General features: G+C 44.9%; 1 protein-coding gene across 1 annotated transcript in view; it reads left to right on the plus strand.

The window, feature by feature from the left end:
- Positions 1-24,154, plus strand: part of LOC135527848 (ERC protein 2) — a 454,194-nt gene that overhangs the window by 341,596 nt on the left and 88,444 nt on the right. Inside the window, exons 15-16 of the mRNA XM_064956457.1 lie at positions 11,345-11,515; positions 20,273-20,335. Of these exons, the coding sequence (XP_064812529.1) occupies positions 11,345-11,515; positions 20,273-20,299 (198 nt within the window). The 3' untranslated portion in view covers positions 20,300-20,335. The remainder of the gene's footprint in view (positions 1-11,344; positions 11,516-20,272; positions 20,336-24,154) is intronic.

Here is a 24,154-nt window from a genome sequence, read left to right on the forward strand (position 1 = left end):
GAAGCCACTTCTCAGTAAAAGGCACATGACAGCCCGATTGGAGTTTGCCAAAAGCCACCAAACGACTCTAAGACAATGAGAAACAAGATTATCTGGTCTGATGAAATGTTGATTGAACTCTTTGGCCTGAATGCAAAGCGTCACTTCAAGGGGAAACCTGGCACCATCCCATGTGGTGAAGCATGGTGGTGGCAGCATCATGCTGTGGGGATGTTTTTTATCAGCAGAGACTGGGAGACTAGTCAGGATAGAGGGAAAGATGAACGGAGCAAAATACGTAGAGATCCTGTATGAAAACCTGCTTCAGAGTGCTCAGGACCTCAGACTGGGGAGAATGTACAGTGAGGGAAAAAAGTATTTGATCCCCTGCTGATTTTGTACATTTGCCCACTGACAAAGAAATTATCAGTCTATAATTTTAAAGGTAGGTTTATTTGAACAGTGAGAGACAGAATAACAAAAAAATCCAGAAAAACACATGTCAAAAATTGTATTAATTGATTTGCATTTTAATGAGGGGAAAAAGTATTTGACCCCTCTGCAAAACATGACTTAGTACTTGGTGGCAAAACCCTTGTTGACAATCACAGAGGTCAGACATTTCTCGTAGTTGGCCACCAGGTTTGCACACATCTCAGGAGGGATTTTGTCCCACTCCTCTTTGCAGATCTTCTCCAAGTCATTAAGGTCTCGAGGCTGACGTTTGGCAACCCAAACCTTCAGGTCCCTCCACAGATTTTCTATTCGATTAAGGTCTGTGCTTCTTCTTGAGCCACTTTTTTGTTGCCTTGGCCGTGTGTTTTGGGTCATTGTCATGCTGGAGGCCCCGGTGCACAACTGAGCAAGATGACAAGTACATTAGAGTGTCTAGCTTGAGAAACAGATTCACAAGTCCTCAACTGGCAGCTTCATGAACTAGTACCCGCACAACACCAGTCTCAATGTCTACAAGAATTAGATGCAAACACCATAATTGAGAAATGTACACATTCCAAGATATAGTTATGTGTGTTTCCTGTCCTTTCCTGTCCTTATTTAGAATTCAAGGCACACTTTACCAGCATGGCTATCACAGCATTATGCAGCGATACGCCATCCCATCTGGTTTGCACTTAGTGGGACTATAATGAGTTTTTCAACAGGACAATGACACAAAACACACTTACAGGATATGTATTTATACCAAGAAGGAGAGTGATGGAGTGCAACATCAGATGACCTGGTCTTCACAATCGCCTGCCCTCAACCCAATTGAGATGGTTTGGGATGAGTTGGACCGCAGAGTGTACGAAAAGCTGCTAACAAGTGCTCAGCATATGTGGGAACTCCTTCAAGACTGTTGGAAAAGCATTCCAGGTGAGAGAATGACAAGGGTGTGTAAAGCTGTCATTAAGGCAAAGGGTAGTGTCATGTCTTTGGCATCATAAAAGATGAAGACTGTTATTTTATCAAATCAATTCTCTGTAATTATTATTACATGACTAAACTAATAATGTAAATTTAATTAACCAGGAAGTCTGGGCACTGTGGAAAATCTTCAGATTGCAAAGTTATAATTTTCCAAATATAACTCTTCCGATATTTTAATATCTGATCAATTAGTCTATGAATCTATGAATTAATTATTCTTTACCTTACGTCAGTCTCATCTGAATTTCATAAATTGTTGGTTATCTGCACGAAACCAGCCTTCCCTATAAATCATCCATGCACCAATTGGCTTAATCATGTATTTACTAACTAAATAAATAATCACAGAAATGCCTAAAAAATCAAACAGTAGATATTGGTTACTAATAATGAAAGTGAAGATTCCCTAGTGGGCTAAACCGATATGACGGCTTGGTGGACAAAGTGAAGGGGGTGTGGACAGAGAAAGAGCGGGATAGACTAAATGGATTTATTACGCAGTCTATAATTATATACATTGAAATGCTAATCCTTTGCACATGAACGGCCGCTCATTCAAGAATAATTGCAAGTACATATTTATGGTGTATATCATTGTTGTCTTCTCTGTTGGAATCCGTTCCGTCTGCTGGAGAGTTAATCCGAGTCGCTGTCTCTCTTTCCCTGAAGTCTTTCGTGGTTAGAATAGATACTTCAGAGTACCATTCAGAAATATTCTCATAGAATAGATGTTTCGGTGGTTGTCGTTATTCACATCCTAGGTTTACATAATTTCTAGCTGCAGACTAGTAATTAGTATCTAATATTTGCTCTTATTTTGTAGGGATCGATAGTCTCAGAGTGTAACCATTTCCAGCCGTTTAACCAATGCTCCACGTGGTATGGTTACGAATTCAACAACCACTACAACCTTAGCTTACACTAAGGTTTTTGTGGTCTTAACTATTCGCAATCACAGCTAACGCTGTGGGTTTGATTAGTCTGAAGAGGATTTTCTTAGGAGGGGCTTTTATTGCTAACAGTAGAAGAGGGTGGTTCCATGACACCAGATCATGTCTATGCTCATGGGGGCGTGGCCACTGACTAGTTAAACTTTACAGGGAATACAATTCTCTCAAAATTAAAGGTTAACATCTCATTACATAATTTCACAAATAGTTTCATCTTTACTCATTCATTTTATACAAGAATTAGATGCAAACACCATAATTGAGAAATGTACACATTCCAAGATATAGTTATGTGTGTTTCCTGTCCTTTGTGAGGTCACCAAATGAAACACACTCAACATAACTGTCCCTTAAGTGTCCACTGACCCTTCCCACATTCTCACAAGTGGACTTAAAGTATAATTTTCTCATTTTGGGGATTTATGAGTTTGGCCACATGAAATCCTTTGTTCACTCTGTCGTCTCTCTGTCTGCATGAAAAGGGGGAGAGAGTCTCCGGCAGGAATTTACGAGATAACAGAACCTGGGTGTAGGAGAGAGGGGTAAGCCACGATCTACACCCAGAAAGGGCCACGTCATGACAATGGTTACTTTGAAGAATCTCAACTATATTTTGATTTAAAATTATTTTGGTTACGACATGATTCCTTATGTGTTATTTCATAGTTTTGATGTCTTCACTATTATTCTACAATGTTGAAAATAGTAAAAATAAAGAAACACCCTTGAATGAGTAGGTGTGTTCAAACTTTTGACTGGTACTGTCAACGTACCAACGACCTTCCTTATGCCTTATCTGAAACTCAAGCTACTGTATTTGCAGATTATACTCCAATTTATACAGCAAGACAATCAGTTCAACAGGTAAAGCAAGCTCTACAAGTAGATCTGGGAAATATTAGGGAGTGGGTTTTCTGGAACAAACTTATATTGAATGCCAAGAAAACCACCAGGAAAAGGCCAACACAGCATGGGATGCGATTAAGAATGCGGGGAGTACAAATTGAGGAAGTGGCAGATACCAAACTAACAGGGCTGCAGCTAGACAACTGCTTATCATGGTCGACTCAAATAACTCATCTACAGTGCCTTGCGAAAGTATTCGGCCCCCTTGAACTTTGCGACCTTTTGCCACATTTCAGGCTTCAAACATAAAGATATAAAACTGTATTTTTTTGTGAAGAATCAACAACAAGTGGGACACAATCATGAAGTGGAACGACATTTATTGGATATTTCAAACTTTATTAAGAAATTAAAAACTGAAAAATTGGGCGTGCAAAATTATTCAGCCCCCTTAAGTTAATACTTTGTAGCGCCTCCTTTTGCTGCGATTACAGCTGTAAGTCGCTTGGGGTATGTCTCTATCAGTTTTGCACATCGAGAGACTGAATTTTTTTCCCATTCCTCCTTGCAAAACAGCTCGAGCTCAGTGAGGTTGGATGGAGAGCATTTGTGAACAGCAGTTTTCAGTTCTTTCCACAGATTCTCGATTGGATTCAGGTCTGGACTTTGACTTGGCCATTCTAACACCTGGATATGTTTATTTTTGAACCATTCCATTGTAGATTTTGCTTTATGTTTTGGATCATTGTCTTGTTGGAAGACAAATCTCCGTCCCAGTCTCAGGTCTTTTGCAGACTCCATCAGGTTTTCTTCCAGAATGGTCCTGTATTTGGCTCCATCCATCTTCCCATCCATTTTAACCATCTTCCCTGTCCCTACTGAAGAAAAGCAGGCCCAAACCATGATGCTGGTGTATTCAGGGTGATGAGCTGTGTTGCTTTTACGCCAAACATAACATTTTGCATTGTTGCCAAAAAGTTCAATTTTGGTTTCATCTGTCCAGAGCACCTTCTTCCACATGTTTGGTGTGTCTCCCAGGGGGCTTGTGGAAAACTTTAAACAACACGTTTTATGGCTTTCTTCTTACCACTCTTCCATAAAGGCCAGATTTGTGCAATATACGACTGATTGTTGTCCTATGGACAGAGTCTCCCACCTCAGCTGTAGATCTCTGCAGTTCATCCAGAGTGATCATGGGCCTCTTGGCTGCATCTCTGATCAGTCTTCTCCTTGTATGAGCTGAAAGTTTAGAGGGACGGCCAGGTCTTGGTAGATTTTCAGTGGTCTGATACTCCTTCCATTTCAATATTATCGCTTGCACAGTGCTCCTTGGGATGTTTAAAGCTTGGGAAATCTTCACAACAGTATCTCGGACCTGCCTGGTGTGTTCCTTGTTCTTCATGATGCTCTCTGCGCTTTTAACGGACCTCTGAGACTATCACAGTGCAGGTGCATTTATACTGAGACTTGATTACACACAGGTGGATTGTATTTATCATCATTAGTCATTTAGGTCAACATTGGATCATTCAGAGATCCTCACTGAACTTCTGGAGAGAGTTTGCTGCACTGAAAGTAAAGGGGCTGAATAATTTTGCACGCCCAATTTTTCAGTTTTTGATTTGTTAAAAAAGTTTGAAATATCCAAAAATTGTCGTTCCACTTCATGATTGTGTCCCACTTGTTGTTGATTCATCACAAAAAAATACAGTTTTATATCTTTATGTTTGAAGCCTGAAATGTGGCAAAAGGTCGCAAAGTTCAAGGGGGCCGAATACTTTCGCAAGGCACTGTATGTATTATACAAAGCATGATTAGAAGGATGTCTCCCGGGAAATATTCTGAAACAAACAACCCAAGCATTAATTGGGAGTCAGGTGAACAACTGTTCTGTGGAGGCTGCAGATTGAACAGAACATAGCAGCAAGTATTGTTTTAAGGTGGAGATAAGGTTATTCTGTTGTAGTCATGGTCAATGCTCTTGGGTGGTCATCAATCAACAAGATCATTGGAAAAAAAGCTTATTTTATTTCACAATGTGCACCATTTATAATGGCCAAACTACATCCACAACAGTATTCAGGAGGTAAGAGACAGACATGCAGTCAACACTAGGAATAGATTGTCCACCATCTATGTGTTATCCAGACAGAAAAGAGAAATAGGCAATATAACATTTTGATTCAGAGCAATAAAGAAGTTGAATAATTTATCTGAGCAAACCAGAAACCTTTCAATATATATATTCAAACAATAGTTTTGAACCATTTAAATGTAATAAATTGAAGGTTGTGCAGGACTATGGCAGATGAAGAAACCCATCCATCTTTCCATCCATCAGTATGTATCTGGTCAAGATGTTAGTGTATTATGTCTGTTGTTTGTATCAGTGTGCTATATTTGAAAATGTGATTGTATTATAACGTTTAAGGACTATTGGAAGATTAGTCCAAACAAATACATTCCCTAAACCCACCTTTTCTCACCTTACCCCACCCACCTCACCTTACCCCACCTTTTCTCACCTTACCCCACCTCACCTTACCCCACCTTTTCTCACCTTACCCTACACCACCTTACCCCACCTCACCTCACCCTTTCTCACCTTACACCGCCTTATCTCACCTTACCCCATCTTACCCCACCTCACCTCACCTTTTCTCACCTTACCCCACCTTATCTCACCTTACCCCATCTTATCTCACCATACCCCACCTCTCCTTACCCCACCTTATCTCACCTAGCTTTATTTTTTTCACCTTTATTGAACCAGGTAGGCAAGTTGAGAACATGTTCTCATTTACAATTGCGACCTGGCCAAAGCAGTTCGACACATACAACAACACAGAGTTACACATGGAGTAAAACCTTCATACAGTCAATAATACAGTAGAAAATAAGTCTATATACGATGTGAGCAAATGAGGTGAGATTAGGGAGGTAATGGCAAAAAAAGGCCATGGTTGTGAAGTAAATACAATATAGCAAGTAAAACACTGGAATGGTTGATTTGCAATGGAAGAATGTGAAAAGTAGAGATAGAAATAATGGGGTGCAAAGGAGCAAAATAAATAAAATAAATAAATAAATGCAGTAGGGGAAGGGGTAGTTGTTTGGGCTAAATTATAGATGGGCTGTGTACAGGTGCAGTAATCTGTGAGCTGCTCTGACAGCTGGTGCCTAAAGCTAGTGAGGGATATAAGTGTTTCCAGTGTCAGAGATTTTTGTAGTTAATTCTAGTCAGTGGTTTAGAGAACTGGAAGAATTGGCTTTGTGGGTGACCAGAGAGATATACCTGCTGGAGCGCGTGCTACAGGTGGGTGCTGCTATGGTGACCAGCGAGCTGAGATAAGGGGGGACTTTACCTAGCAGGGTCTTGTAGATGACCTGGAGCCAGTGGGTTTGGCGACGAGTATGAAGCGAGGGCCAGCCAACGAGAGCGTACAGGTCGCAGTGGTGGGTAGTATATGGGGCTTTGGTGACAAAACGGTTGGCAGCATGTTTTGTATGTTTGGTGGGTAGTATATGTTTGGCAGCATGAGTGAAGGATGCTCTGTTGCAAAATAGGAAGCCAATTCTAGATTTAACTTTGGATTGGAGATGTTTGATGAGAGTCTGGAGGGAGAGTTTACTGTCTAACCAGACACCTAGGTATTTGTAGTTGTCCACATATTCTAAGTCAGAGCCGTCCAGAGTAGTGATGCTGGACGGGTGGGCAGGTGCAGGCAGTGATCGGTTGAAGAGCATGCATTTAGTTTTTTTTGTATTTTAGAGCGATTGGAGGCCATGGAAGGAGAGTTTTATGGCATTGAAGTTCGCCTTGAAGGTTGTTAACACAGTGTCCAAAGAAGGGCCAGAAGTATACAGAATGGTGTCGTCTGCAAAGAGGTGGATCAGAGACTCACCAGCAGCAAGAGCGACATCATTGATGTATACAGAGAAGAGAGTCGGTCCAAGAATTGAACCCTGTGACACCCCCATAGAGACTACCAGAGGCCCGGACAACAGCACCCCCATGGAGACTGCCAGAGGCCCGGACAACAGACCCTCCAATTTGACACACTGAACTCTATTAGAGAAGTAGTTGGTGAACCAGGCAAGGCAATCATTTGAGAAACCAAGGCTGTCGAGTCTGCCAATGAGGATGTGGTGATTGACAGTTGAAAGCCTTGGCCAGGTCAATGAATACGGCTGCACAGTATTGTTTCTCATCGATGGCGGTTAAGATATCGTTTAGGACCTTGAGCGTGGCTGAGGTGCACCCATGACCAGCTCTGAAACCAGATTGCATAGTGGAGAAGGTATGGTGGGATTCGAAATGGTCTGTAATCTGTTTGTTGACTTGGCTTTCGAAGACCTTAGAAAGGCAGGGTAGGATAGATATAGGCCTGTAGCAATTTGGGTCAAGAGGGGGATGACCGCAGCTGCTTTCCAATCTTCGGGAATCTCAAATGACACGAAAGAGAGGTTGAGCAGGCTCAACCTCGATAGGGGTGGCAACAATTTCGGCAGATAATTTTTAGAAAGAAAGGGTCCAGATTGTCTAGCCCGGCTGATTTGTAGGGGTCCAGATTTTGCAGCTCTTTCAGAACATCAGCTGACTGGATTTGGGAGAAGGAGAAATGGGGAAGGCTTTGGCGAGTTGCTGTGGGGGGTGCAGTGCTTTAGACCGTAGAAAAATGCTTATTGAAATTCTCAATTATAGTGCATTTATCTGTGGTGACAGTGTTTCCTATCTTCAGTGCAGTGGGCAGCTGGGAGGAGGTGTTCTTATTCTCCATGGACTTTACAGTGTCCTAGAACTTTACCCCAACTCACCTCACCTTACTCCACCTTACCTCACCTGACCTCACCTTGTCCCACTTTACCTCACCTTATATCACCTTACCTTACCCTACCTTACCCCACCCCACCTTACCTTACCCCACCTTACCCCACCCCACCACACCTCACCTTATCCCAACCACCTCACCTTACCCCACCTTTAACCCACATTATCTTACCTTACCCCACCTTATCTCACATCACCTCATCTCACCTTATCTTACCCCACATTATCACACCTGCTAATAAAACTATCCACTAGTGTCTGACCCAGCCAGACCCTTCCAAAGGTGTGTATGTGACTGTGTCTGTTCCCTACCCTTCCTAACTATCTGTTACTCACCATCTAGTCAACTCCTATCTAATCTCTCAGTAATGACCAGTGTCACTCACCTCCCAGTCTACACCTCCTCTAACTCTGGTGTCTAGCAGACCACAACCTCCTCTAACTTAGACCAGAGCATCTCTCTCTCTCTCTCTGTCTGTTTCTCTCTCTGTCTCTGTCTATGTCTCTTTCTCTCTCTCTATCTCTCTCTCTCTATCTCTCTCTGTTTCTCTCTCTGTTTCTCTCTCTGTCTCTGTCTCTGTCTGTCTCTTTCTCTCTCTCTCTCTCTGTCTCTCTCTCTCTCTCTCTCTCTCTCTCTCTCTCTCTGCATATTTCAGTGTAATTTGAATCATTAGTGGAGTAAAAGAGTGTGATTCATCACCCATAAGCCTCCCAGCCTGCAGCTATGCTGAGGAACAACACATCACTAACCACTCTGTCACGGCACTGATATAATCCAACAAAGTCTTCACCTGAATTCTGAAATATGGATGACGTCTGACAGAATTACCATAGTTTCATTAGTAACTATGCCTTGCTCAATTTATGACCTGTCAAAAGTTGTTTGTTAGCACCATTCTTTTTCAGTCTTCAGCTGCTTTCAACACATGTATTCCCCCTATCCCACACAAACAGCCAATCATTTCTAACTCTGTGAACTCAAAGTTTATTTTTCCCGGGCAGACAGTAAACAATTTCAAAGTAATTTCAGTCAACGTGAATCAATCTTTATAATTTCAGAGGGAAATTGTTTTTTGATCAAGGGTCACACCAAAACCAAAATAAATGACATTCACAAAGTGAATTTAACTCTTTACACTCGAAGGAATTGGCCTACATTGGGCTCTCCGAGTTGTGTCGTTGAGGAACTAGAACAAGCACACTTGTAGTGGTTTCATTTGGAACACAACCCTGCATCCCTACCATCACAATTACTGTTTACAGAATCTAAAACCCATCCATTATAAATCTCAATCTGGGTCATGTGGACAAAATTTGAAAGCTTGTTCTATTACCAACATAACTAGCTAAGTTATAAAATATGATCTTACAGTGTTAAGCTTTCACAAGGCAATTCAGGGAAATAGATAAGTTTGGTGCACATAGAAAGGAGGCATGAGTGCATTCAGGTATGTGTTTTCTTCCCAGTAGACTAACAGGCACATTGTGTTCAGAACAGCCCAGGGTACGACCACATGTCATCTTGTAACTGTACATCAAACATAGTGATCACAAACGTTGACACTGGATATGACATGAGCTTTATGAGATGGAAATGTGAAGTGCACATTTGGTTTTGGCTTTGCTTTCAAACACAAAAGCAGTATTTATCTTATCTTTCAAAATACATCAAGTCATTTCATTCACAGAATTTCCTCACTCTGATCAGTTTATTTTTTTGCAAAGGTTTCCCAGTTACCAAGAGGGATGGTGCTCAGGTTCATGACGTCTGTCAGTATAAAACCCACACAGCACTGTGAAGCACAGAGCCTGAGCTCTGACGTCATGTATAGAATTACTGCACAGCCACTACGTTAAAATGTAGGTGCTTATTAGTGCCCAAATCTGCCATTTTCAATCATGTACATATACAGGTACGAGTGTATCACTTTTGCAGTGTTGTAGCCAACGTGAGGGGAGAATTATAGCATAGTTTATCTCCTGTGAATCATCCAGGTGCTGAATATTGGTTGAGGAACGGATAGCTGCATATTGTTGGAGGAACGGGTAACTAAATATTCGTGGAGGAACAGGTAGCTGCATATTGGTGGAGGAACGGGTAGCTGCATATTGGTTGTGGAACGGGTAGCTGCATATTGTTGGAGGAACAGGTAGCTAAATATTGGTGGAGGAACGGGTAGCTGCATATTGGTGGAGGAACAGGTAGCTGCATATTGGTGGAGGAACAGGTAGCTGCATATTGGTGGAGGAACAGGTAGCTGCATATTGGTGGAGGAACGGGTAACTAAATATTGGTGGAGGAACAGGTAGCTGCATATTGGTGGAGGAACGGGTAACTAAATATTGGTGGAGGAACAGGTAGCTGCATATTGGTGGAGGAACGGGTAACTAAATATTGGTGGAGGAACAGGTAGCTGCATATTGGTGGAGGAACGGGTAACTAAATATTGGTGGAGGAACAGGTAGCTGCATATTGGTGGAGGAACGGGTAACTAAATATTGGTGGAGGAACAGGTAGCTGCATATTGGTGGAGGAACGGGTAACTAAATATTGGTGGAGGAACGGGTAGCTGCATATTGGTTGAGGAACAGGTAGCTGCATATTGGTGGAGGAACAGGTAGCTGCATATTGGTGGAGGAACAGGTAGCTGCATATTGGTGGAGGAACGGGTAGCTGCATATTGGTTGAGGAACAGGTAGCTGCATATTCGTGGAGGAACGGGTAGCTGCATATTGGTGGAGGAACAGGTAACTAAATATTGGTGGAGGAACGGGTAGCTGCATATTGGTGGAGGAACAGGTAGCTGCATATTCGTGGAGGAACAGGTAGCTGCATATTGGTGGAGGAACAGGTAACTAAATATTGGTGGAGGAACGGGTAGCTGCATATTGGTGGAGGAACAGGTAGCTGCATATTGGTGGAGGAACGGGTAACTAAATATTCGTGGAGGAACAGGTAGCTGCATATTGGTGGAGGAACGGGTAACTAAATATTGGTGGAGGAACAGGTAGCTGCATATTGGTTGAGGAACAGGTAGCTGCATATTGGTGGAGGAACGGGTAACTAAATATTGGTGGAGGAACAGGTAGCTGCATATTGGTGGAGGAACGGGTAACTAAATATTGGTGGAGGAACAGGTAGCTGCATATTGGTGGAGGAACGGGTAGCTGCATATTGGGGGAGGAACGGGTAACTAAATATTGGTGGAGGAATGGGTAGATTGGGTTTCTCCCATTCCATGTAGCATAAGGCTTTTGAGATTGATTAATGCAAACCACACTATAAATTGTAAATGTTCTCCTCCAGACCCAGAGTAGGATGAAGCTCATAGCAGACAACTATGATGAAGAACATCTACACCCACATCATCCTCACCACCCCCACCCGGGGGTACACCCTGCTCACCCTGCTCACCCACACCACCGGACCCCTGCAAGAGGACCACCCCATGCCAACCACAGAGCCCCAATGGACCAGGTTAGTACTCTCACTCACTCACTCTCTCACTCACTCTCTCACTCTCTCTCTCACTCACTCACTCACTCACTCACTCACTCACTCACTCACTCACTCACTCACACACACACACACACACACTCAAACACACACACACACACACACACACACACACACACACACACACACACACACACACACACACACACACACACACACACACACACACACACACACACACACACACACACACACACACACACACACACACACACACACAGCTGAAAGATGTGATTAGACATTGATTTGGTATGTGCTAGTTTCTGCTCCTCTCTCTTTGTCTGAGCTGACAGTAATACACATATCATCCTCAGAGGCAGCTACTTGTGGTCTGATCATCATCAAAGAAATCCCCTCTCTCATCTCACCTCCATTCCTCCACCCCTCCATCTCCATCCTTGCCAACTTACAGTCATTTAGATATGAGGCTGCCAGATAAGTATTTTTGATTTATGTGTGAGGTTAGTTTATTCTCCCCCCTCACACAAAGCTCTCTCTGAGTTTAGTGTCAACATCATCATCATCATCTCAGGATCTTCTCCAACTTCCCTTAGGACACTCACATTAATCCCTGTTAGAAGAGAGCTCAATGGATACAGTGTCTTCAGTATTCATAACCCTTGACTTATTCCATATTCTGATATGTTACAGCCTGAATTCAAAATGGATTCAATATATTTTTTTCCAGCTACACTCAATACCCCATAATAAAAAGTGAAAACAGGTTTTTCTGAATTTTTTCACATGTACATAAGTAAATGAGTCAATACATGTTAGAATCACCTTGATTTCAGCTGTGAGTCTTTCAGGGTAAGTCTCTGAGAGCTTTGCACAATTGGATTGTACAATATTTGCACATTATTCTTATTCTGTCAAGTTGGTTGTTGATCATTGCTTCGACAGCCATTTTCAAGTCTTGCCATAGATTTTCAAGCCGATTTAAGTCAAAAATGTAACCAGGCCACTCAGGACCATTCAATGTCATCTTGGTAAGCAACTCCAGTATATATTTTGGCCTTGTGTTTTAGGTTAAGGTTTTGACTCCCAGTGTCTGTTGGAAAGTAGACTAAACAAGTTTTTCCTCCAGGATTTTGCTTGTGCTTAGCTCGATTGTGTCTTTTTTTCCTAAAAAATTCCCTAGTCCATGACGATTGCTAGCATACTCATAACAAGATGCAGCCACCAACATGCTTGAAAATTTTAAGTGATACTCAGTGACATGTTGTGTTGTTTTCGACCCAAATATAACACTTAAAGTTAATTTCTTTGCCACATATTTCTGCAGTTTTACTTGTGTTCTGTACAGGCTTCCTCCTTTTCACTCTGTCATTTACCTTAGTATTGTGGAGTATCTACAATGTTGCTGATCCATCCTCACTCTTCTCCTATCACCGCCATTAAACTCTGTATCTGTTTTAAAGTTGCATTTGCCTGGACCATGGACCTTCCTCCCCAGGAACTGAGTTAGGAAGGACACCTGTATCTTTGTAGTGACTGGGTGTATTGATACACCATCCAAAGTGTCATTAATAACTTCACCATGCTCAAAGGGATATTCAATGTCTGTTTTTTTGTATTTTTGTTAGGGTTAGGAGGTAGGGTCAGGAGCTTGGTTCAGGGTTAGGAAAAATAGGATTTTGAATGGGACTGAATTGTATGTCCCCACAAGGTTAGTTATACAAGACTGTGTGTGTTGTAATATATGTGTGTATGTGTGTGTGTGTGTGTGTGTGTGTGTGTGTGTGTGTGTGTGTGTGTGTGTGTTGTGTGTGTGTGTATGTGTGTATGTGTGTATGTGTGTGTGTGTGTGTGTGTGTGTGTCTGTTGTGAATGCGTGTTTATATACTGTATGTGTGTGTGTATCTGTGAATGTGTGTGTATATATGTGTGTGTCTGACAGAAGCAGCTTGGGGGCTATCAGGTGTGCTGTCTGAATAGTCTCCCATTGATAAGAGTGTCTCTGGCATTATATGTACTAAGAAATCATTTAAGGTGTACATTCTACATGGGAAGGTTTAACACCAGTCGGGATGCAGCGTTCTGGATAACTTGCAGGGGTTGCATGGCACAAGCAGGGAGCCCAACCAACAGTTGCAGTAGTCCAGATGGGAGATGACAAGTGCCTGTATTAGAACCTGCACCTTTTCCTCCGTGAGGTAGGGTCGTATTCTATGGAAACTAATCACTGCTTTGATGTTTGCAGAGAACGACAGGGCGTTTTCCAGGGTTACGCCAAGGTTCTTTGTACTCTGGGAGGGGGACACCATGGAGTTGTCAACCGTGATGTATAGGTCTTTGAGCAGGCAGGCCTTCCTTGGGAGGAAGAGCAGCACCATCTTGTCGAGGTTGAGCTTGGGGTGGTGGGCCAACATCCAAACTGAGATATCTGGCAGGCACGCATAAATCTGTGTCGCCACCTGGGTGTCAGAAAGGGGGGAGGAGAAAAGTAATTGAGTGTCATCCTCATAGCAATGATAGGAGAGACCATGTAAGGATATGACGTAGCCGAGTGACTTAGAAGAGTTTAGAACCGAGCCCTGAGGGACACCGGTAGTGAGAGTACATGGTGCAGAAACAGGTCCTCTCCACGTCACCTGGTAGGAGCGACCTGCCAGGTAGAATGCAATCCAATAGTGTGGAGAGACTGAGACGCCCATTCCTGAGAGGGTGGAGAGGAGGATCTGATGGTTCACGGGGTCAAAGGCAGGGGATAGATCTAGTAGGATGAGAACAGAGGAGAGAGAGTCAGCTTTGGCAGAGAGGAGACCCTCCATGTCACAGAGGAGAGAGAGTCAGCTTTAGCAGTGTGGAGACCCTCCATGACACAGAGGAGAGAGAGAGTCAGCTTTAGCAGTGTGGAGACCCTCCATGACACAGAGGAGAGAGAGAGTCAGCTTTAGCAGTGTGGAGACCCTCCATGACACAGAGGAGAGAGAGAGTCAGCTTTAGCAGTGTGGAGACCCTCCATGACACAGAGGAGAGAGAGAGTCAGTTTTAGCAGTGTGGAGACCCTCCATGACACAGAGGAGAGAGAGAGTCAGCTTTAGCAGTGTGGAGACCCTCCATGACACAGAGGAGAGAGAGAGTCAGCTTTAGCAGTGTGGAGACCCTCCATGACACAGAGGAGAGAGAGTCAGCTATAGCAGTGTGGAGACCCTCCATGACACAGAGAAGAGCCGTCTCGATTAGGGTCAAGAAGATCGTTTTGAGAGAGAGTTGATCAGACACCGCACACTTAAGTGTTTTGGAAAGAAAGAAAGAAAGAAAGAAAGAAAGAAAGAAAGAAAGAAAGAAAGAAAGAAAGAAAGAAGGGATACTGGTTAGTCGTTTTTGACATCAGAGCAGTTAAGAGTTGGTTTCTTGAGGAGGGGAGCAACTCAAGGGGGGTGGGGGGGGTGGAGGATAAAGGAAGGACATTTCCTAGGGCTAGAGGCAGAGGCTTGAAATTTTGAGTGATAGAAAGTGGTTTTAGAAGCAGGTACAGATGAATAGAAGGTAGAGTGAGTGAAAGAATGATAGGTCCTCCTGAAGTTTAGTTTTCCTCGCTCAGCTGCATGCAGCCCTGATCTGTAAGTTCACAATGAGTCACTCAGCCACAGAGCGGGAGGGCCCAGCCGGCCAGGAGGAAAGGGGACATAGCGAGTCATAGGATGCGGAAAGGGAGGAGAGTAGGGTCGAAGAGGCAGAATCAGGAGACAGGAAGAAGAAGGATTTAAAAGAGTAGAGAGTAGTGGGAGAGAGAAGGCGAAGTCATGTGCCGTCACACTCTATCTGGGTAGGGGCTGAGTGGCTAGGGTTGAAGGAAAGAGAGACAGAAAAGTAAACAAAGTAGTGATCAGAGACATGGAGGGGGGTTGCAGTGTGATTAGTAGGCAAACAGCCTCTAGTAAAGATGAGGTCAAGCGTATTGCCCGCCTTGTGAGTGGGAGGGGACTGGGAAAGGGTGAGGTCAAAGAGGGGAAAGAGAGAGTTGGAAAGAAATGAATCGAAGGCAGACATCGGGACGAAGAGCGGTGAGCCATTGTCAGGAAATGGGCTTATCAAGGTGTCAAGGTCATTGAGGAACTCTCTAAGGGCACCTAATGGTTGATAGATGACAACAATGTTAAGATGGAGTGAAGAAGTGACAGTGACAGCATGGAACTCAAATGAGGCGATGGACAGATGAGAGAGGGAGAAAAGAGAAGAATCTCCACTTAGGAGAAATGAGTAGCCCTGTTCCACCATCGCCACGACCAGATGCTCTCGGACTATGAGAGAAAACATAGTCAGATGAAGAGAGAGCAACTGGAGTAGCAGTGTTCTCTGTGCGGATCCCATGTCTCTGTCAGTGCTGGGACTGAAGGGCAGCAATAGGCTGTTCAGCCATTCCACATGCTGCCAGAGACCATGAATTCACATGGGTTGTACACTAAATTAGAAGGATTGCATCCAAGGGGTGGGTAGCGTCTGCAAAGCCTACATGGAGAGGAGTGAACAGGTATAGAAAACACACATACATATGCCAAATCTACAAAACAGCTAAATGAGATCATCTGAAAATAACTAGGTAAGATACTCAAGTGACAGAGTGGTGTGGAGCCTTCCTCACTTTCCTTCCTTGATTAACTGCACAAAAACTCGGCAGAACTGTCTTAGCTTTGCCACGAGACCGCCGCTGACACGACCCCCGCTGATACGACCCCCGCTGACACGACCCCCGCTGACACGACCCCCGCTGACACGACCCCCGCTGACACGACCCCCGCTGACACGACCGCCGCTGACACGATCCCCGCTGACACGACCGCCGCTGACACGATCCCCGCTGACACGACCGCCGCTGACACGACCCCCGCTGACACGACCCCCGCTGACACGACCGCCGCTGACACGACCCCCGCTGACACGACCCCCGCTGACACGACCCCCGCTGACACGACTGCAGCTGAGAAGACGAGACTGAAGTACTAATACTAATTGATAATACTAATTGATAATACTAATTGATAATACTAATTGATAATACTAATTGCAAAGATGAAGAGCACACATTCCGGTACAACAACAGTCCCAAATTGCCCTGCCCCTTGATCCTGGTTGATGTGTCAACAATCAGCGGTAAGTTATGAGCAGTCAGCAGTTCACACACCAAGTAGGACACTGGGAAGACAGACAGCACTTAAAGTAGATGGTCCTAGTTAGCGAAAAGACTCCAGGAAATATCAGGAGTCCTCTAGCTATATAATAAAGTGCTGCCAAGGTTATGCTCAACACGGACAGTTCCCCTAACCAACCACCACACTCAACAATAGAGCAGTAAAACTGGCCTCTTCTCCTCCTTTCATCTCCTTCACCTGCACTAATGTACAATATATTTGGCTTTCACCTATCCTCGGTTTTAAAACCGCTAAAGGAGACGAGTAGAGGTTAGGGAGAAGGGAGGGAGGATAGGTAAGAGTGGAGAGGAAGCCACTTTAGTCTATTGGAATGCTTATACTATAGAACACATGCACTATAGATAATCATCTTATCCCATTACCACCTGCTACTGACCTCTTCTAGTTGTTTAATAATGTTCTTATAGTTCTCTAATTCATGTGTGATTGGGGAAACTCCGCAAGACACTCCTTTGTGTGCTTGTGTGTGTGTGTGTGTGTGTGTGTGTGTGTGTGTGTGTGTGTGTGTGTGTGTGTGTGTGTGTGTGTGTGTGTGTGTGTGCTTGTGTCTGTGTGTGTGTGTGTCAAGGGGACTTCCAAATAGGAGTAGAGGTGCTAGAATCACACGCCTGTTCCCTCAGACAAGCACCATTGCATGTTTCAAGCATGCTGTTTAAACATGACCCAAGCTAACACACAATGGGATATCCCCACTATTACACACACACCACTTCTAATATAAATATCTCTCACTCAATATGGCCTCCTGCACTATTTAATCGAGACATTGTTTATAGACCTGACATGCAGCATAACGCGGTAGCTTGCTACAAGCAACTTCTCAGACTCTTAAGTCAGAAAGAAAAAGGCCAGCAGTGAAACTATGAATACGACTGCTCGGAAATCTTGTTAAGCATGCAGAGAATAACAAAATAACTCATAAATCTGGGCCCAATGGCTGGAAATGCCCCCTTAAAATGAAACCTTTACATGTGTAAAAGGGATAGCACACTGTGTGCAAAGTGAAATGGAAAGCTGAACGTAAAGCTATAGGCTGGAAAATGTTCCAACTGTCTTTAGGGTGAAAGACAAGCTGTATAAATAGCAGACTATTGTCCTCTCTCTCTCTCTCTCTCTCTCTCTCTCTCTCTCTCCTCTCTCTCTCTCTCTCTCGCTCCCCCTCTCTCTCTCTCTCTCTCTCTTTCTCTCTCTCTCCCCCCCTCTCTCTCTCTCTCTCTCTCTCGCTCCCCCCCCCACCCTCTCTCTCTCTCTCTCTCTCTCTCTCTCTCTCTCTCTCTCTCTCTCTCTCTCTCTCTCTCTCTCTCTCTTGCTCCCCCCTCTCTCTCTCTCTCGCTCCCCCACCCCCATCTCTCTCTCTCTCTCTCTCTCTCTCTCTCTCTCTCTCTCTCTCTCACTCTCTCACTCCCCCTCTGCCTCTCCAACTGTCTCTCTCTCTCTCTCTCACTCCCCCTCTTTCTCTCCCCTCTCTCTCTCTCTCCCTCCCCCTCTGCCTCCCTCTCTCTCGCTCTCTCTCTATATATATATCTCTCTCTCTCCCTCTGTCTCTCTCTCTTTATTTCTCTCTCTCGTGTCCAACACACACACTCTCATCAGAAACCGCAAACACACTCATTCCCGGCTGCATTGACAGAGGTCATCCCAATCAATTTTCCTCATGTCTGACCTTTGACCTATAGTGGAAGTTCCGCAGAGGTCACCATAGGGTGTGTATGTGTGTGTGAGAGGTCAGATTAGGGTCCCTGAGATGAAACTGTTTTTCCTCCAAACACAGTTCCCCACTCTGCCTTTTATCTCTATCTTTTATCTGAACGTGATTAATTACACTATTTATTTTTCCTCACTACCTATTCCTCCCATCACCCACTTCGCCTCTCCTTCTTCCCTTGTCTCTCCTCTTCTACTTCTCCTCTCCTCTCCTCCACCCCACGTTTCCTACTCCCCAACTTCTTCTTCCTTACCCCTCTGCTCCCTTATTCCTCCTCCTCCTCCTCTCCCATCCTCTGCTCCAACTTTCCTCCATCCCTTCTGTTTTTCTATTCTCCTCCCCTCATAGCTGGGTATCTGACCATGGCTAGCGGTGCTGTGTAGCGCTCAGTCCAGAGGTGAGCTCGTTCCCGGCTGCTTTGACAGAGGTCATCCCAATCAATTTTCCTCATGTCTGACCTTTGACCTATAGTGGACGTTCCGCAGAAGTCACCATAGGGCTTGTGTGCGTTTGTATGCATTTGTGTGTGTGATTGATGATGAAGAGGGTCTGGTCAAACACCCCAGAGACACAATGCTTTCCAAGGCTGTCAGATGGAGAGATACTCTCAAAGCCATTATAAACACAAACACACCTTTTTTTCCATGACCAAACCATATCTCAGCTCTTGCGTCACATTATTGCATCATTATTCATGTAGATAACAGACACCTTTATGTATCTTATCAGGCCATCCAAGTTGGCATCCACCACCTGTTTTGACCTCACTTCAGTTTGACAGGCATGTTGTGTCCATGTTGTTCTGATTTAGCCACAGCTATAGCGCTGCCAGGGACTTGGCACCGTGCCTCTGTAAGGAAATAGAGAACAGCCATAAAGTGTTTATCAGAGTTAGAATTACAAGGCCTCTCTCTGGTTGTTGTTCCGTATTCTCCCCCTCGACAGGCTGCCTGCTCTGTAAGAAGTAGCACATGGTATTTAGCCCTGACTGGGTGGGTGTGTGTGTGGGTGCGTGTGTGTGGTTGCGTGTGTGTGTGTGTTTAGACTGGCTACGTTGGCGAAAGAGCTTGGCTGTGTTTACCCCGCCTGTCACAGGCACTCACTGGGGATAGATGCTTCTAACTGATTGACCTTAGCATGTGGACGCAGACTGTAGCTGAAGCTATTAGTATTTAGCATAGCATAGTCTAGCATATCCCTAGCCTTAGCCTAGCTTTAGCCGTAGCCTAGCCAGGGCCTAGCAAAGCCATTGTGATTGAGAGAGGAACAGTCATAACTCCTGACAGGTAATGCAGTTAAGGCAGGTGTGTCTAAAGGTGTGCCTGCATGCCTCAAGACCTTAATTAGCCCACTGAGCTAAATTCTAGGCTATAGCTCTGGGAGCCAACACAAGTCTTCAGGTACTGGAGAAGTTCTCTCATCAAGTGAGCATGGCTCAGTGAACCAGCTCTACTACAGTACTCTGCTGCTGGCCTGCCTGTCTGCAAAGACGTCATGGTGTTTGTCTGTGTGTGTTAGCCTCACTGTTCCCAGGGCTCTGTCTGGCTAGACTCAGGCCTGAGGAAACCTCTGTAAGATTCATTACTGCCTCCTGACTACATCACAAAGAGGGAAAAAGTCCATTGATATCATACAGTAGAACATAGCTACAGCCTGGGTGAACAAGCTAAACATGCTAGCTTTGATTATAACTGTCTGTGAGACTTGCAGGGAGACACGGTACAACTAAGTATAGGAAGGCCTGACCTTTGGTATTCAGATCTGGATTTAGTTGAGTTCTCCAGAAAATACACAATACACGAAGAAAATGTTATGCAAATTGCATTTGACTGATTGATTTATTCTCTCCAACAGGACGATGAGGAGGGCATCTGGGCATGACCGTCGCCATGGGAACTGAAGCTCCAATCATGAGAGGTGAGTGACTGCGATGTTCTTCATTTCAACTTCTCCAGCATCACCCTCCTCCCTTTATCACCCTCATCCCTTCATCATCCTCCTCTCTTCAACACCCTCCTCTCTTCATCACCCTCCCTTCTTCATCACCCTCCTTTCTTCATCACCCTCCTCTCTTCATCACCCTCCTCTCTTCATCACCCTCCTCTCTTCATCAACCTCCTCTCTTCATCACCCTCCCTTCTTCATCACCCTCCTCTCTTCATCACCCTCCTCTCTTCATCACCCTCCTCTCTTCATCACCCTCATCCCTTCATCATCCTCCTCTCTTCATCACCCTCCTCTCTTCATCACCCTCCTCTCTTCAACACCCTCCTCTCTTCATCACCCTCCCTTCTTCATCACTCTCCTCTCTTCATCACCCTCCTCTCTTCATCACCCTCCTCTCTTCATCATCCTCCTCTCTTCATCATCCTCCCTTCTTCATCACCCTCCTCTTTTCATAATTTATCTGGGTTATCTGCCCCTGGGTTATCTGCCCCTGGGTTATCTGCCCCTGGGATATCTGCCCCTGGGTTATCTGCCCCTGGGTTATCTGCCCCTGAGGTATCTGTGTAACTAACACAAATCAGGGACATTGAGGTGCATGGTGCCAAATCACAAGCTAGCGAGAATTGAGATTCATAAGCACATCACCTACTGTACGTTGTGGTTGTGACCATAATTCCCACATGATTGTCCAGCTCTGACTGAGGGGAATGTACTGAAATACAAGCAACTCTTTTTATTGTCCCTCATGACTTTCAGAGGACTATAACCGTGTGTGTGCATGTGTGTGTGTGCACGTGGGTGTGCATGTGTGTGCATGTGTGCGTAGAAATGTGTGTCTGTGCTTGTTTTGTAGTGGTTGTCTGTAATGAAGTTTCTTTACAGCCCCTTCTGATTTTAGTGGTCCTAAATTGATGGAGTTGACATGAAGGTTTACTGTTCTGCAGCTATGTAGCGACTGCGGTTGATGTACAGTATATCTACTGAGCCTGCTATATGTGTGTTACTTCGTGGTATTAATCCTAACTGCGTTCACCAGCCGACCAGACTAAAGTAGGGCTCTGAGGTGATAAAAACGACAGGAGTGAGAAAAACCAGAGATGGACAAGTTTCTCCCCCACTACTCTCCCTCTCTCTCTCTCTCTCTCTCTCTCTCTCTCTCTCTCTCTCTCTCTCTCTCTCTCTCTCTCTCTTTCCTTTCTCTTGCTCTCTCTCTCTCTCTCTCTGTGTCTCTCTATCCTCTCTCTCTCTCTCTCTTTCCTCTCTCTCTCTTTCCTTTCTCTTGCTCTCTCTCTCCTCTCTCTCTTTCCTCTCTCTCTCTCTCTCCCTTTCCTCTCTCTGTCTCTCTCTCTTTCCTTTCTCTCTCTCTCTCCTCTCTCTCTCTCTCTCTCTCTCTCTCTCTCCTCTCTGTCTCTCTCTTCCTTTCCCCTCTCAGTGTCTCTCTCTCTCTCTTCTCTCTCTCTCGATCTATCCCCTCTCTCTCTTTTCTAATCACACACATGCAGGCCAGTAAAGTTTTACCGTGGTACTCCACCCTGGTGTGTGGGGTTGGTTAATTAGAAAGGTGCACAGCCCAGTCATGAAGATTTTGTATTTTTAGCTGAAAAAGCATTAAGTGAAGAATGTTACTCTTTTATATCAGAGCCCCCAAGAGACAAAAAAATACCGTGTTACTCTTTTATATCAGAGCCCCCAAGAGTCAAAAAAATACCGTGTTACTCTTTTATATCAGAGCCCCCAAGAGAAAAAAAATACCTTGTTATTCACTTATATCAGAGCCCCCAAGAGACAAAAAGATACCTTGTTACTCTTTTATATCAGAGCCCCCAAGAGACAAAAAAATATCTTGTTACTCTTTTATATCAGAGCACCCCATCGTCCAAAAAAAGACCTTGGCTTTATAACGGGATTGTGTGCATACCTGGTGTGTGTGCATACCTGGTGTTTGTAGGGGTGTGTGTGTGTGCATACCTGGTGTGTGTAGGGGTGTGTGTGTGTGCATACCTGGTGTGTGTAGGGGTGTGTGTGTGTGCATACCTGGTGTGTGTAGGGGTGTGTGTGTGTGCATACCTGGTGTATGTAGGGGTGTGTGTGTGTGTGCATACCTGGTGTATGTAGGGGTGTGTGTGTGTGTGCATACCTGGTGTGTGTAGGGGTGTGTGTGTGTGCATACCTGGTGTGTGTAGGGGTGTGTGTGTGTGCATACCTGGTGTGTGTAAGGGTGTGTGTGTGTGCATACCTGGTGTGTGTAGGGGTGTGTGTGTGCATACCTGGTGTGTGTAGGGGTGTGTGTGTGTGCATACCTGGTGTGTGTTGGGGTGTGTGTGTGTGCATACCTGGTGTGTGTAGGGGTGTGTGTGTGTGCATACCTGGTGTGTGTAGGGGTGTGTGTGTGTGCATACCTGGTGTGTGTAGGGGTGTGTGTGTGTGCATACCTGGTGTGTGTAGGGGTGTGTGTGTGCATACCTGGTGTGTGTAGGGGTGTGTGTGTGCATACCTGGTGTGTGTAGGGGTGTGTGTGTGTGCATACCTGGTGTGTATCTGTTTCTGTGGTGAAAACGGTGTGTAGGACCAGACTACATAATTCACTCCATGTGTTCAGAGAATGCGGCAGTGTCAAGATTCACCGAAAGAAAACGACTTCTCTCTCCCTCCATCTTTCTCTCTCTCCTTCTCTCTTCCTCCATCTTTTTCTCTCCCCCTCCACCTTTTTCTTTCTCCCTCCATCTTTCTCTCTCTCCTTCTCTCTTCCTCCATCTTTTTCTCTCTCCCTCCACCTTTTTCTCTCTCCCTCCACCTTTTTCTCTCCCCTTCTCTCTCCCTCCATCTTTCTCTCTCTCCCCTTCTCTCACTCCATCTTTCTCTCTCTCCCTCCACCTTTCTCTCTCTCCAACTTTCTCTCTCTCCCACCACCTTTCTCTCTCTATCCCCTCTATCCCCTTCTCTCTCCCTCCATCTTTCTCTCTCTCCCCTTCTGTCTCCCTCCACCTTTCTCTCTCTCCATCTTTCTCTCTCTCCCCGTATCTCTCCCTCCACCTTTCTCTCTCTCTCCTTCTCTCTCCCTCCAGCTTTCTCTCTCTCCCCTTCTGTCTCCCTCCACCTTTCTCTCTCTCCATCTTTCTCTCTCTCCCCGTATCTCTCCCTCCACCTTTCTCTCTCTCCCCTTCTCTCTCTTTCCACTTTTCTCTCTTCCCCCTTCTCTCTCTATCTCCACCTTTCTCTCTCTCAACCTTTCTCTCTCCCATTCTCTCTCCCTCCACCTTTCTATCTCTCCCCTTCTCTCTCCCTATATCTCTCTCTCTCCCCTTCTTTCTCCCTCCATATTTCTCTCTCCCCCGTCTCTCTCTCTCCACCTTTCTCTCTCTCCACCTTTCTCTCTCTCCACTTTTCTCTCTCTCCCCTTCTCTCTCCCTCCATCTTTCTCTCTCCCCTTCTCTCTCCCTCCATCTTCCTCTATTTCCCCTTCTCTCTCCCTCCACCTTTGTCTCTCCCTCCATCTTTCTCTCTCCCCTTCTCTCTCCCTCCATCTTTCTCTATCTCCCCTTCTCTCTCCATCCACCTTTCTCTCTCCCTCCCCTTCTCTCTCCCTCCATATTTCTCTCTCTCTCCTTCTCTCTCCCTCCATCTTTCTCTCTCTCACTTTCTCTCTCTCCCCTTCTCTCTCTCTCTCCATCTTTTTCTCTCTCCCTATCTCTCTCTCCACTTCTCTTTCTCTAAATCTTTCACTCTCTCCCCTTCTCTCTCTCTCTTGATCTTTCTCTCCCCCTTTCTATCTCCCTCCATCTTCCTCTC

The sequence above is a fragment of the Oncorhynchus masou genome, chromosome 33 (assembly GCF_036934945.1).
Source record: "Oncorhynchus masou masou isolate Uvic2021 chromosome 33, UVic_Omas_1.1, whole genome shotgun sequence".
NCBI classification, from domain to species: Eukaryota; Metazoa; Chordata; class Actinopteri; order Salmoniformes; family Salmonidae; genus Oncorhynchus; species Oncorhynchus masou.